General features: G+C 36.6%; 1 protein-coding gene across 2 annotated transcripts in view; it reads left to right on the forward strand.

Moving 5' to 3' along the window:
* The first annotated feature begins 278 nt into the window (after positions 1 to 278).
* The window catches only part of LOC105202557 (fatty acid synthase), a 35,970-nt gene continuing 23,534 nt past the window's right edge, over positions 279 to 12,714 (forward strand). For both annotated transcript variants that reach the window (XM_039452619.1, XM_039452620.1), the window contains exon 1: positions 279 to 881. In XM_039452619.1, coding sequence (XP_039308553.1) covers positions 642 to 881 — 240 coding nt within the window. In that variant the 5' untranslated portion in view covers positions 279 to 641. The remainder of the gene's footprint in view (positions 882 to 12,714) is intronic.

The following is a 12,714-nucleotide window of genomic DNA, read 5'->3' on the forward strand; positions in this document are numbered from 1 at the left end:
TAAGCTAGCTCAAAAGTAATGATTAAATTATCCCCGCGAATCAGAATAGGGGATGGGCTCCATTGAAAATTGGAATTGAAATCTGATCGTTAATGTGCGCAATCAGGCCTCATCTTAATATCTTAAGATTGTTAATGATAAAATTGTGGTAATATTACACAATTATAATGAAATATTACTGTAATATTTTATCGCAAATATTATAATTTGACAGAACAGTATGCAGCACCGCTGATATATCGCGACGGTGTTTTATTTCTCGTAATTAAAAAATTTCTCCGTGAGAATGAAGAATATATGCAAAACTTTTGATGTTAAATTTGCAATGTTGTGAGGTGTTTTATGAATTTTTTTTATTTTTTTTTAAATATCTTAAGATAGGAAATTACTTGTCAAAATCGGCAATTAGCAGTTGGTAGATTTTTCTAGTAAGATGCACATATGTAAACATAGCCAAAAGATTTCCTAAAAATAGCGACTTTTAATTCTAAATTTGTACGTCACTCGTCTTTCTAAGAAAAGAATACATTGTATATCCTATAAATCCTTCTGCATAACTTCTTTTTTGCTCTAAATATGTATATGTAACATATATTTTTTAATAAAATATTTTAATTTTTAATAATAAAATAGGGTATGATATGCCTCATCGAATCGGTAATGTCAACAACATAGAGAAGTTTGATACACAATTTTTTGATATATCAGCCATGGAAGTCCTTACGGTTGATCCTGGAACTAGAATGCTCCTTGAACACACTTACGAAGCAATTATTGATGCGGGTGTGAATCCCAAAGACTTACGGGGTACAAGAACTGGTGTTTTTACGGCAACTAGCTTATGTGATACGCTGTGTTATTTCTGCTTTTCTAAACCTCAGGTTTGATACATTCTATGAATCTAAATAATTTAACATTATTAATAGAAGAGAAGATGATAATACGGTTTCCATTTACATTTTGTACAATAACTTTGTTCATCAATATTGTAAATTAGAAACGGTTTACCAAAAGGGAGCAACCTCTGACGACCTTGACCTTGATATACAGGGTAAGTCATTTTAATCTATGGACCCGAATATCTTCCAAATAACGGTATCTACAAAAAAATGGTTTAGATAAAAGTTGACCAGGACAGAGGGGGTCATTCAATTGTACCATTGGTTTTGACCTTGAGGTCAATTTTGAAGGTTATTTCAAGGTCACGATGGTTTTTTTAAATGGGATACCCTATTTTTGACTGCGGATTTCGAAAGAGCGGAAAATTTTACATCAAACTTGTTTTATGAAAAAATTGCTTTTGCGATCTTGGAAAGGTCAAAAATGAAGGTGAAATGCCTGAAAAACGATGTGGTGTACTTTTTCTGAAATGACTTGGTTTTCTGGGTAACACAAATGTGCATAATGATTGAACAAAGTCAGTGAATTGTAAAAGTGTTAATCACTTTGACTAGCTTGACCTTGAAGTCAATTTTCAAGGTTGTTTGAGGCTCATAACGCATTTTTTGATTAGTAAACCCTATTTTTGACCGCAGAACCTGTTTCTTGACAATGGGCTCTTAAACAATGGCACTTTTTACATGAGCATAGGGATTTTTTAATTTTTCGACCTGACCTTTGAAGGTCATATCAAGGTCATATCAAGGTCAAAAGCACTTTCATCTTATTTTTAGCGTTACCCTGAAACAACGACGTGGACGTAGTACGTTCTGTTTCCTTTAGTGTGCTTGATTATCGTGAATCCCTTTGCCTCTCACGTCGGGGTGCTTGATTATCGTGAGTCCCCTCGCCTCTCACTGACACTGTAATTTAAATGAATTACCCACGGAGTAATTGTTCAAAATTACCTCCGTTGGCTTCGAGGCATAACTGCAATCTGTTTTGAAAACTATCCACAGTTCTAAGCAGGGTAGCTCTAGGAATGGCTGCACAAGCTCTACGAATGCGGTCCATAAAATCATCCCTTGTGGTTCAGCAAAAACAACATTTTTCAAGTATGCCCATAAAAAGAAATCAGGCGACGTCAAATCTGGTGAGCAAGGAGGCCATTCAACTGGAACCCTTCGTCCAATCCATCTGTCATTGTAACTGGCATTTAAAAAGGCACGTACAATGAGTGCATAATGCGGTGCAGCACCATCTTGTTGAAGCTACATTCTTGCTCTTGTTGCTAAGTCAACATCTTCTAATAAGCCTGGTAAGTGATCTCTTAGCAACGATAAGTAACTGTGTCTATCAACGTTCTCTTCAAAAAAATAAGGTCTAATCAAATAACCATTTATAATGCCGCACCACACCATAATACTCCATCGATTTTGATGATCTATTGGCCTATACCAGTGGGGATTAACATCTGACCAATAATGGCAGTTGTGTCTATTAAGTTGTCCGTCACTATAAAATTTAGTCTCATCTGAGAAAAGCACATACCTAAAAAAATTAGGATCATCGTGTAACATTTGTAAAGCCCACTGGCAAAAAGCAATACGCATCAGATGATGATTAGGCCTGCGTAAGAGTGATGTGGAAAGGGTGATAATTTAGAGCTCTTAAAATCCTAACAACAGTTCTTTGTGGTATACTTATTTCCCTTTCAATCTGGCGAGTACTAACATGAGGATTAAGGTGAAGTATTGCTAAAATAGTTACAGCTCGCGCATCATTTTCCTCATATTCATGATGTTGCCGTTGACGAACAAGATGCCCATTGCCAGCTCTTTGGACTAAACTACGTATTGTCATATCAGTTGGATGTCGCCTTTCAGGAAAATGTTGAGCGTAAAGCCTTGATGCTGCATTGTAATTGCTATGACACTGCCCTAAAACTAATATAATATCAACAATCTCATTAGGACTATAATCAGCCATTCTGGAAAGGTAACTTGTGAATGTAATTACCTACATACCCTGTATGTATGTTTGGAATTTTTAAATTGAAGCAACTTTAAATAGTAAATTTTTCAATTATGCAGAAGTGAGTAAGAAAGAAAAGGAATAAAACTCTATTATAACAATAATTATAAATCTTAAATCAAACGTAATTGTGATTTAGTTTTTTCAATCGTTGATTATTACCATTAGGTATCGCAGTGCTGTCAGCTACTTGCAACTTTCGGCCGGATTCTTCGACGAACGCCTATTGCTCCCCTCCCACGGCTCGCGCCTTAGCAACGGCGCCGCCCGACGCCGTAACTAAGGAGCGCGATACATCGTCTCAGAACCGTACGTTACGCCGTCCGGCGGCGCCGTTGCTAAGGCGCGAGAGTTGGGAGGGGAGCAATAGGCGTGCTTCGAAGAATCAGGCCGACAGTTGCAAGTAGTAATGTTTAAGCATTATGCACATTTGTGTTACCCAGAAAACCACGTCATTTCAGAAAAAGTACACCAAATCTTTTTTCAGGCATTTCACCTTCATAAGTTTTTGACCTTTCCAAGGTCGCAAAAACAAATTTTTTCATAAGACAAGTTTGATGTAAAATTTTCCGCTCTTTCGAAATCCGCAGTCAAAAATAGGGTGTCCCATTTAAAAAAACCATCGTGACCTTGAAATAACCTTCAAAATTGACCTCAAGGTCAAAACCAATGGTACAATTGAATGACCCCCTCTGTCCTGGTCAACTTTTATCTAAATCATTTTTTTGTAGATACCGTTATTTGGAAGATATTCGGGTCCATAGATTAAAATGACTCACCCTGTATGTTCCCACACAACACGCGTGACTGTTAGTCGACTAGTAGCCGACTTTTCTCAGTTGACTTAAAGGCGACTTTCAATAGTTGACTATAACTCGACAGCAATTAACTGTTTGTTGACTATTTGTCGATTTTTGAAAGTCGACAAATGGTTAATAAATAGTCGACTGAAATATAACTCAAAGTCGACGAAAACTTTGTTCTTTTTATGACAAAAGATCTTATACTCTTTTAAGTTATTTATATCTTTTCGACAAAGCGAAAAGATATAAATGATAGATATTTTATCTAGCCAAAAAGACAATATAAAAAGAAATCTTAGTTTTAATTTGCTCGTAGCTCGTTAGCGTCCCTTACGGAAATGAACTATTGGAAAGCTAATAATCACTATTGACTTACAATAGTGATTATTCATTCTCTAATAGTGATTATGTAGCATCTAATAATTGGGTTATTCGCAATAATCATTTCCTAATAGTTTTTGAATGAGTGATTATTGATTTCATAATGAGATTATTTGCAATAATCATTCCCCAATAGTTCTTTTATGAAATGATTATTGATTTCATAATCAGGTTATTTGCAATAATCACCAGCACAGTACTTTTAATAGTTAATATATAAATGATTATTAGTCGACTATTCACAATAAACCCAATAAGAACTGGATTGTTTTATACGTTTATTAAACGCAAGTATGGTATAAAACAGGTATAGATATGTGGCAGATACGTATATAGGTAAAACGGTTTTTATACGTTAGTGCAATATATAGTACGTTTATAATAATCGTTCTTATCACATATATATAATACAGAACGTATTTTATACGTTGAAAAATGGTTTATAAAATGCCAGAAATATTTATAACACGTATAAAAATACTATCAAATACAATTATATACTAATTAAATAAACATTTCTTAAATACGTTTATGATTTGTAAAAGTTGTCCCTTTAAATAACCTATCAAAAATAGAATTTAATATCCAGGTATAATATACTTTTTAATGTAAATATGTTAATAAAAGTTTAAACGTAAATTATATTTATATGTTTTCATTGCAGCAATATTTAAACGAATAATAAACGTATTTTATACACATTTGGTATAGCTAATTAGAGGTTTATTGAAAACGTATATTATTTATGAAATGAAAAACATTTATAAATCATTTTAGAAATATCGAATATAGTTAAAATCCAAGACATTCAATTATTAATAGTTATTTTACACGTAAAAACATATTACGGTGCTCTCAAAAATCGAGCGATTTGCTTTGGTTTTGAATCTCAAACATAGACTTTGTACTATGTCTATGGTCTCAAAGCTTTTTCGCGACGCCAGTCTTCGCGTCTTCGCGGCTTGCGCGGCTTCCACTAGGTGGCCACGCCGCGGAAGATTTTCTCGTGAGTCGAGTGCGGCCACAAGCATTATATCTAGGCGCTACCGCGACTGTTTTTCTAAATCGCACTTCAATAAAACTTTTGGGAATTAATTGTTGTAATCTCGAGACGAAATTCGCTTTCGTTCTTTTCAAATGTGATGTGTATATGGTTCGCTGTTCCACATAAAATTTTATATTTTTACGTGTAAATAACAATTTGTATTGTTATTAAATCTTGTATATAAATGTTTAATTCAAATTTAATCTTTATTTAATCCTTTTGAACCAAAAGGAAGAAATATTTTTTTGGAAACTATAATTTATTACGTTTAAATCATTGATTTATCAATCGTATTTTATACGACTATATAAATTGTAGTGACAAATAGTCGACTCACAGTCAACTTATTGTCAACTTGAAAAGTCGACTGACAGTCAACTACTTTTGGGACATTCGTCTACTATCAGTCGACTCACAGTCGACTGACAGATTGACTTAAAAGTCAACTCTTGCCTTTTATAGTCAGCTTAAAGTCGGCTCATAGTCGACTTCGTGTTGTGTGGGTTATCAATCAAAAGGTACTCAGTGATATACAAAAGGTTTTGAGTAATGCTTACCTCTTATTAAAAAAAATATCAGAGAAAGAAGAAACAGTTTTTCTTAATTATTTCAGAAAGTATTTATTTTACGGAAAAATGTATCAAACAAAAAATGAAGCTGGCAATAAGCTCTATAAAAACGGTCATATACATATTTTATTTAACTTCAATACTTTAGTTGTTATAGTAGAAAAACTGTTTAAAAATTTTTTTTAAATTCTCAATATTGCGCAAAAAGTAGATGCTTGAGCGGGGAAGGGGCTCCGCGCTTTCCACTGCACCCTCTCCTCTATTTTTTCTAACCTAACCCATCCTGTCTCAGTCGCGCACTAATGTCGGGGTACGAGAGGGGGCAGACCGTTACATGTGTATGTACTTGTTTCGCTCCCAAAACAAGGGGGGAGAGTGGAAAAAATTACACGTAAAAAATTATAAACAGAATCTGTCATTTTTGTGATTTCCTTAGATTGGCAGTAATACGATTACTGCCGTATTAATGTCAATCTAAAGAAATGACAGAAAATAGCAGATTCTATGTGTAATGTTTTCAGCAGTAATACTTTTTCATAAGGGAATTACGTTAAAAAAAAAGAGAAATATATATAATTAAATTCTGAAGTAAATCTTCGAAAGTTTTAAAATGCTCAAAAGTGCTTTGAACGAGTGTTGGCTATTGTAAACTGACGTCACTGATAAACGGCAATTAAATAAATAATTCTATAATTATTAGAATTTATCACCTAGTTTTGGAAACATTACGATACTACTTAGGAAGGTTATACTACCATCTTCCAATTTACTTAAGACAATGTTGTCAGTTTTAATCAATAAACTGTAACGATACGACTTTTCTCGCGGTCGCGGATTAGTTCGTCTGCGCCAGGGTCAAGAAAAGAAGGAACTCCGATTTGAAAAGAAATTAACAAAAATATTTATTTTAAACAAGTATCTCCCCACACTCCATGATACAAAATAAAAATTTGACATTAAAGGGAGGAAGTTGACACCTTCGGAATTCGTGTTCCCCGGAACGTTAGTTACACGCGGAGAAAACTTAAAACTAAATTATAACGCTCGCGATGTCAATTGAAATCTTAAGTTTAAATAGAAAACGCGGATCTTACAAACTAACGCATGGAAAATATTACAAGAAAACGCGGACTTAATGCTAACGCAACTTACAAGTTTCTATCGCTCGCCTGAGGAAGGGGTCAAGATACGCTCGCTTTGCTAGGAGGGCGCTTGTTCGGACGGATCGCTCGGGACAGAGGATATCCGAGGAAAATCCGTCGAGGAAGTTGGAACTCCGGGTAAACGCGTCGTCGCCGACCAAGTGGAATTATTTTAAATTTGCTCTGAAAATAAAACAAAAATTAAGAGTCAAAATTACAGGATAGGTAACAGGTAAAGAAACGGGTAACCGAGTACGCCCGGTATCAGGAAGCCGAGAACACCCGGCGCAGGAGTGCGGTATGGAATAACCGAGTACGCCCGGTATCAGGGGGGGCCGTGAACGGTTTATATCAGGAAGCCGAGAACGCCCGGCACAGGATTGCGGATAACCGAGAACGCCCGGTGTCAGGGGTTTTTAAGAAACCGAGAACACCCAGCCAAGGAGCTCCGAGTACTCCCGGAGTGTCGGTAACGGTGATTTGGAACCGACTGGTCGCTCCTTCCTGGTGTGGTTCCGTATTTATACTCTCTGGCCACCCACACAGTCGGAACCACGTGTTTACCCCACTTTTTGGCGCGCACCTACGCGCACGTGCTCGCGCAATGCTACGCGTGACGTCACGCGACCGGGCGCAAGAGCAAACAAGATGGAGAACAAACCGATGTCACGTGGCCGCGCGCGCGAGTGAGCGAGACGGAGAGTACTGACGTCACGTGGTCGAGCGTGCGAGTGAAAGAGACGGAACAATATGTTGTAATTTGGCGTGCGAGCGAGAAAGAAATATAATGTTATGCCCGACGAGACGAGCACACAAAAACACTCGCGCGAGCACACAGCACAAAATAACTACACTCTCTCTTTTGTACAAAAGAACACTGACTTTAATTAAGTAATTATATACAATTTACTGGAAGCGGAATTATCCAAATGTCGCTTGACAGCTACGCGTCCAGAACAGAACAAAAGCCGGCCGCGCTTCTTCTGTCCGATCGATAGATCTTCCTTCGGCCAGCTTCTCAAGCTCGGCCGAACGGACACAACACTGCCTCCCTTTTTAAAAGCTTGTCGTCCCGACAAGCATGAAGTCTTCTTATATTTTCGGACCTTCTGTCGTCTCAAGGACCTATTTTGGCGTTACTGCTCTCCTTCTTGAGCTGCTGCTTCAAGATTCCGAGTCACTCTTCCTTGGATCCAAACAACATCCTGGAACTCTTAATCACAGAAGAAATCCTCCTTTCTCGAAGAACAACCTCTTTAGAAAAATTCTCTCTGAAGAATTCTTCTGAGGAATCTTCTTTCTTCAAAATAACTTTGAGCAAGGTGGGGGTATCTACCGTGGACCCAACGTCTCGAAAGACTCACCAAGCTCCTGCCTCGGCATTTGCCCTCAGTCCCACAGGGAAAACCACGGCTCAAAAACCTGGGGCGAGGCAGTCTTCTTTTCCATTTAAACAACCAGAAGACTTGTCCTTATAATTTCAGTTCATTCTCAAACACCCAAAAGAAGCGGCTCCCAGCAATCGTCTGAACAGGACTCTTTGCCTTAAAAAAAAAACAAAAATACATGCAAGAAAACAATTTTATAAAATAACGAATTTAAGTAAGCTCAGAGTATTTTTTTCCTAAAGAAAATTTATCTCTCTTGAAATGAAGCCAACCTATCTAAGTGTACCACTTTATTTTTATGCCTAGGCGATTTCCGTATACGATAAACTACATCATTTAACCTTTTGACAATTTCAAACGGTCCTTACCAACTACTCTGCAGTTTAGGAGACCTACCTATTTTCCTAAGAGGATTGTAAAACCAACTTTCTGACCAGACTCAAAGTAAATAGAGCGAGCCTTACGATCATAAACCTCTTTCATTTTTTGAGACCTAACATTTAAACGTTGTCTAACTTCGATACAAATCTGAGAAAGTTTTTCTCTTAATTTCAAAACATAATCTCCCCTAGAATTAACTGAATCGGAACCAGAAAGTTTTCCACGGAGTAAATCTAAAGGCAGTCACAATTCCCTACCAAAATTCATTTCCGCAGGGGTTAAACCAGTTGCCTCATGCCTTGAAAACCTATACGCTGAAAGACTCATTGGAATCCATCGATCCCAATCTTTTTGATTTTCTGTAATAAATTTTGCTAAATATTCCGACAAAGTTTGATGTTGACGTTCCACTTGACCATTAGACTGCGGATGAAGAGGAGTAGTCCTGGTCATTCTTATTCCAAGTAAACGTGCCAATTCTGAAAACATTCAGTGTGTAATTCACAGTATGTAATTCCGAAAGAATACCAAAACGAGAAATTATTTGACTCACAAAAACTTCGGCAACAGTTTTAGTTTTGAAATTTTTTAATGAAAATGCCTCTACCCATTTTGTGAAACAATCAATAATAACTAAGAGATATTTATTTCTCGAAGAAGATTGGGGAAGTGGACCTAAAATATCCATCTGGATTATTTCAAAGGGTAAACCTGAATTATAAATTTGCAATGCTGATTTTCCTTTATTGAAAGGACCTTTCCTCGATAAACAAACAACACAAGTTCTGCATTAGTGTTCCACATCTTGCTTACAAGTCGCTCAATAAAATCTTTTTCGAATTTTATCTAAAGTTTTATTAACACTGAAATGACCACCAGAAGTAGAATTGTGAGCTACCTCTAAAACACGTTGTACCTGACTCCGAGGAACAATAATTTGAAGAATTTGACGTTTAGAATCTGGAGATTCCTATTTTCTAAACAACACTCCATCTATAATAATGAGAGAATCCCAAATAGACCAGTAAACTTTAGAAGTTTCGTCTTCAGAGGCAATTTCCTGACAAGTTGGCCGCCTTCCAAGCTCTTTTCCTAGCAAGAAAATAGACAACAAAGAAACATTTTTCTGAAAATTTTTCCAATTTTCAAGATTATTTTCCCCAAAAACAATACGTCCTACAAATTCTACTAAAGAATTTTTCTCTTTTAGATCAACTTTAAAACAATAATTATAGCCTTTTTCAGCACAAAGGCGCCTTGACTAGACATCAGCGTTCTCATGTAACTTTCTTTTTCGATGTTCTTCTATAAAATTATATTCTTGAAGATGTTCTAACCAACGGGCCAACTGTCCCTCAACGTTCTTAAAAGAAAGTAACCAACTTAAAGAAGCATGATCTGTTCTTATAAGAAAATTTTGTCCGTACAAATAGTGATGAAAAAATTTTATCGACTCTATAATTGCCAATAATTCACGCCGAGTTACACAATAGTTTCTTTCAGACTTACTCAACATCTTATTAAATTAAGCGATCACTTTTTCTACTCCTCCCTGATTTTGAGATAAGACCGCCCCTATTCCACGATCCAAAGCATCTGTATCCAAAGTAAACCTTCCTTCCTCAGTAGGAAATGATAATATTGGCGAAGTAGTTAAAAATTTTTTCAACAATTCAAAAGCTTCTTGGCAGGCATTATCCCATTTGAATTTATTCAAGTTCTCAGTTAAGACAAATAAAGGTTTAGCAATAAGGGAAAATCCCCTCACAAACTTTCGATAATATGAGCCAAAGCCTAAGAAGCTTCGGACTTGTTTTTTATTTTTAGGAATTGGCCAATCCCTAACTGCAACAATCTTCTCAGGGTCAGTGGTGATTCCCTTCTCTGAGACGACATGACCCAAATATTTAACCTCTTTCTCGAAAAAAGTACATTTTTTAGGATTAAGTTTAAGATTTGCTGCTCGTAAAGACAAAAGATCTTTTTCATATTGATTAACATCTCCTCAAAAGATTTTCCGAAAATGATGACATCATCGAGATAAACCATGCAGATTTTGAAAAGTAGCTGATGAAAAATTTTTTCCATAAGACGTTCAAAGGTAGCCGGTACATTATAAAGTCCAAAAGGCATAACTGTAAACTGCCATAACCCTTTTCCAATCGAAAAAGCAGTTTTCTCTCAATCCTCAGAACGAATTTTAACTTGCCAATAAACACTCTTGAGATCCAGAGTGGAAAACCAAGAATTTCCTGAGAAACGATCCATTAAATCATCTATCCTGGGAATTGGGTAGGAATCCTTAAGAGTCACATTATTTAACTTTCTGTAGTCTACACAAAATCTAATTGAACCATCTTTTTTCTTAACTAAAACTACAGGAGAGGTCCAAGGACTATTTGATTCTTCGATAACACCCTGTTGCCTCATTTTTTCGATGATCTTTTTGACCTCTTCTCTCATTTGTAAAGGAACTCGACGAGGAACTTGCTTAATAGGAGAACAATTTTCTGTTTGAATAGAATGTTCAATAACTTCCAGCAACGATTTCTCCTGAGAAGACGTCCTGAAATCCCGAAAGAAATTCTGCAAAAAGTTTCTTTTGAGAATCATCCAAATTCTCAGAACTCCTAAGAAAAAGATCCTCAAGAAAGTTTGGAACTGTACTAATTCAAGCACAAAAGTTTTTTTGTATCTCCTTGGATTTCGGAGAACAAAAATTTGAACCAAAAATTCCTTCTAAATTTAACTTACAAAGAAAATCAACTCCAAGAATACAATCGTCTTCGATTTCTGCAATAAAGACCGGAAATTCTAAGCTATAATCTCCTAAAACAATCTTAACTTCCGTTTTAGAAATTATAGGAACTTTCTCTCCAGTGGGATATCTTAATTGTAAAGAATTCACACTAACATTTTCAATATGTGGTGGTACAAATTTTTTATTTAATATAGAGACGTCTGACCCTGTATCAATCCTAAAAATACAATCTTGTCCATCAATAAAACCAGAATAACAAAAATAATCCTTTAACTTAATTTTCCTACAATTTTTAATTTCCGAAAATGTTAGGGTCTCTCTTCGAATGGTCGAGTCAACCCCGCTAAGCTCGACCAAACCTAGTTTTCCTTTGTTAAAGAAGATACCGCAGGACATTCTGATTTATAGTGTCCCTTTGCACAACACTGCGAACATTCTTTGTCGGTCCTCCATTTATTAAAATTTTTTTGTTTAGAATCCTGTGAAGAAATTCCTTTTTTTTCGTTTCCTTCTCTCATTTGTTCTCTAGGATAAAATTTTCTCCTTCCGCCATCTTTATTTGAGGAAACGCGAGAAAAACTACTCTCTTGAATAGCTTTAATCATTTTCGCTTTCTCAATTGCAGAACGCAAGGAAGAAATTTCTTCTAGTTGAAGAGTGCGTCTCAAAAATCCGTCAGAGACTGCAATAATAAATTGAGCACAAGCAATTTTGTCGCGCACTTCTTGAGGACACTCCGGATAAGCTAAACGTGATAATCGTTCTAAATCGGCTTCCAACGAAGCTAAATCTTCTCCAAATTTTTGTTTACGATTCGTAAATTGAACATAAAAAGTTTGAGATAAATGACCCTCACCAAAACGTAATTCAAGCTTTGATTTAATTTCTCCATAACTTAAATTTTCTAATTCCGTTATTCCGTCTAAAACTGAACGCGCTTTTCCCCGCAAACTCGAGGCTAACGCGACCGCTTTCGTAGAATCTTTCCAGTTACTCGCTTGTGCAATCAATTCAAATTGTGTAAAATATTCGCGCAGCGGAACACTCCCGTCGAAAATATCCAGCTTTAATTTAAAATTGACGCCTGCGTTTCCGGAATCCTGCAGTCGGAGGACAAACAGAAAAAGGCAACGACTAACCTCAAAAATGTTGCAGCCGCTCCTCTAGACGCTGAAGTCCCTTGTCGCGTTCCTGGAGAAGTGCCTGCATTTCCTCCTCACGCTGCCGCTGCCTTTGTCTCTCAGCACGAAGCTGACGCAACTCCACGGCGACCGCCCGAAGAGAATTTGCTTCGGTGGAAAGTCGAGGTTTTGCAGGTGTACGGGGACGCA

Source organism: Solenopsis invicta, chromosome 8 (assembly GCF_016802725.1).
Source record: "Solenopsis invicta isolate M01_SB chromosome 8, UNIL_Sinv_3.0, whole genome shotgun sequence".
Taxonomy (NCBI): domain Eukaryota; kingdom Metazoa; phylum Arthropoda; class Insecta; order Hymenoptera; family Formicidae; genus Solenopsis; species Solenopsis invicta.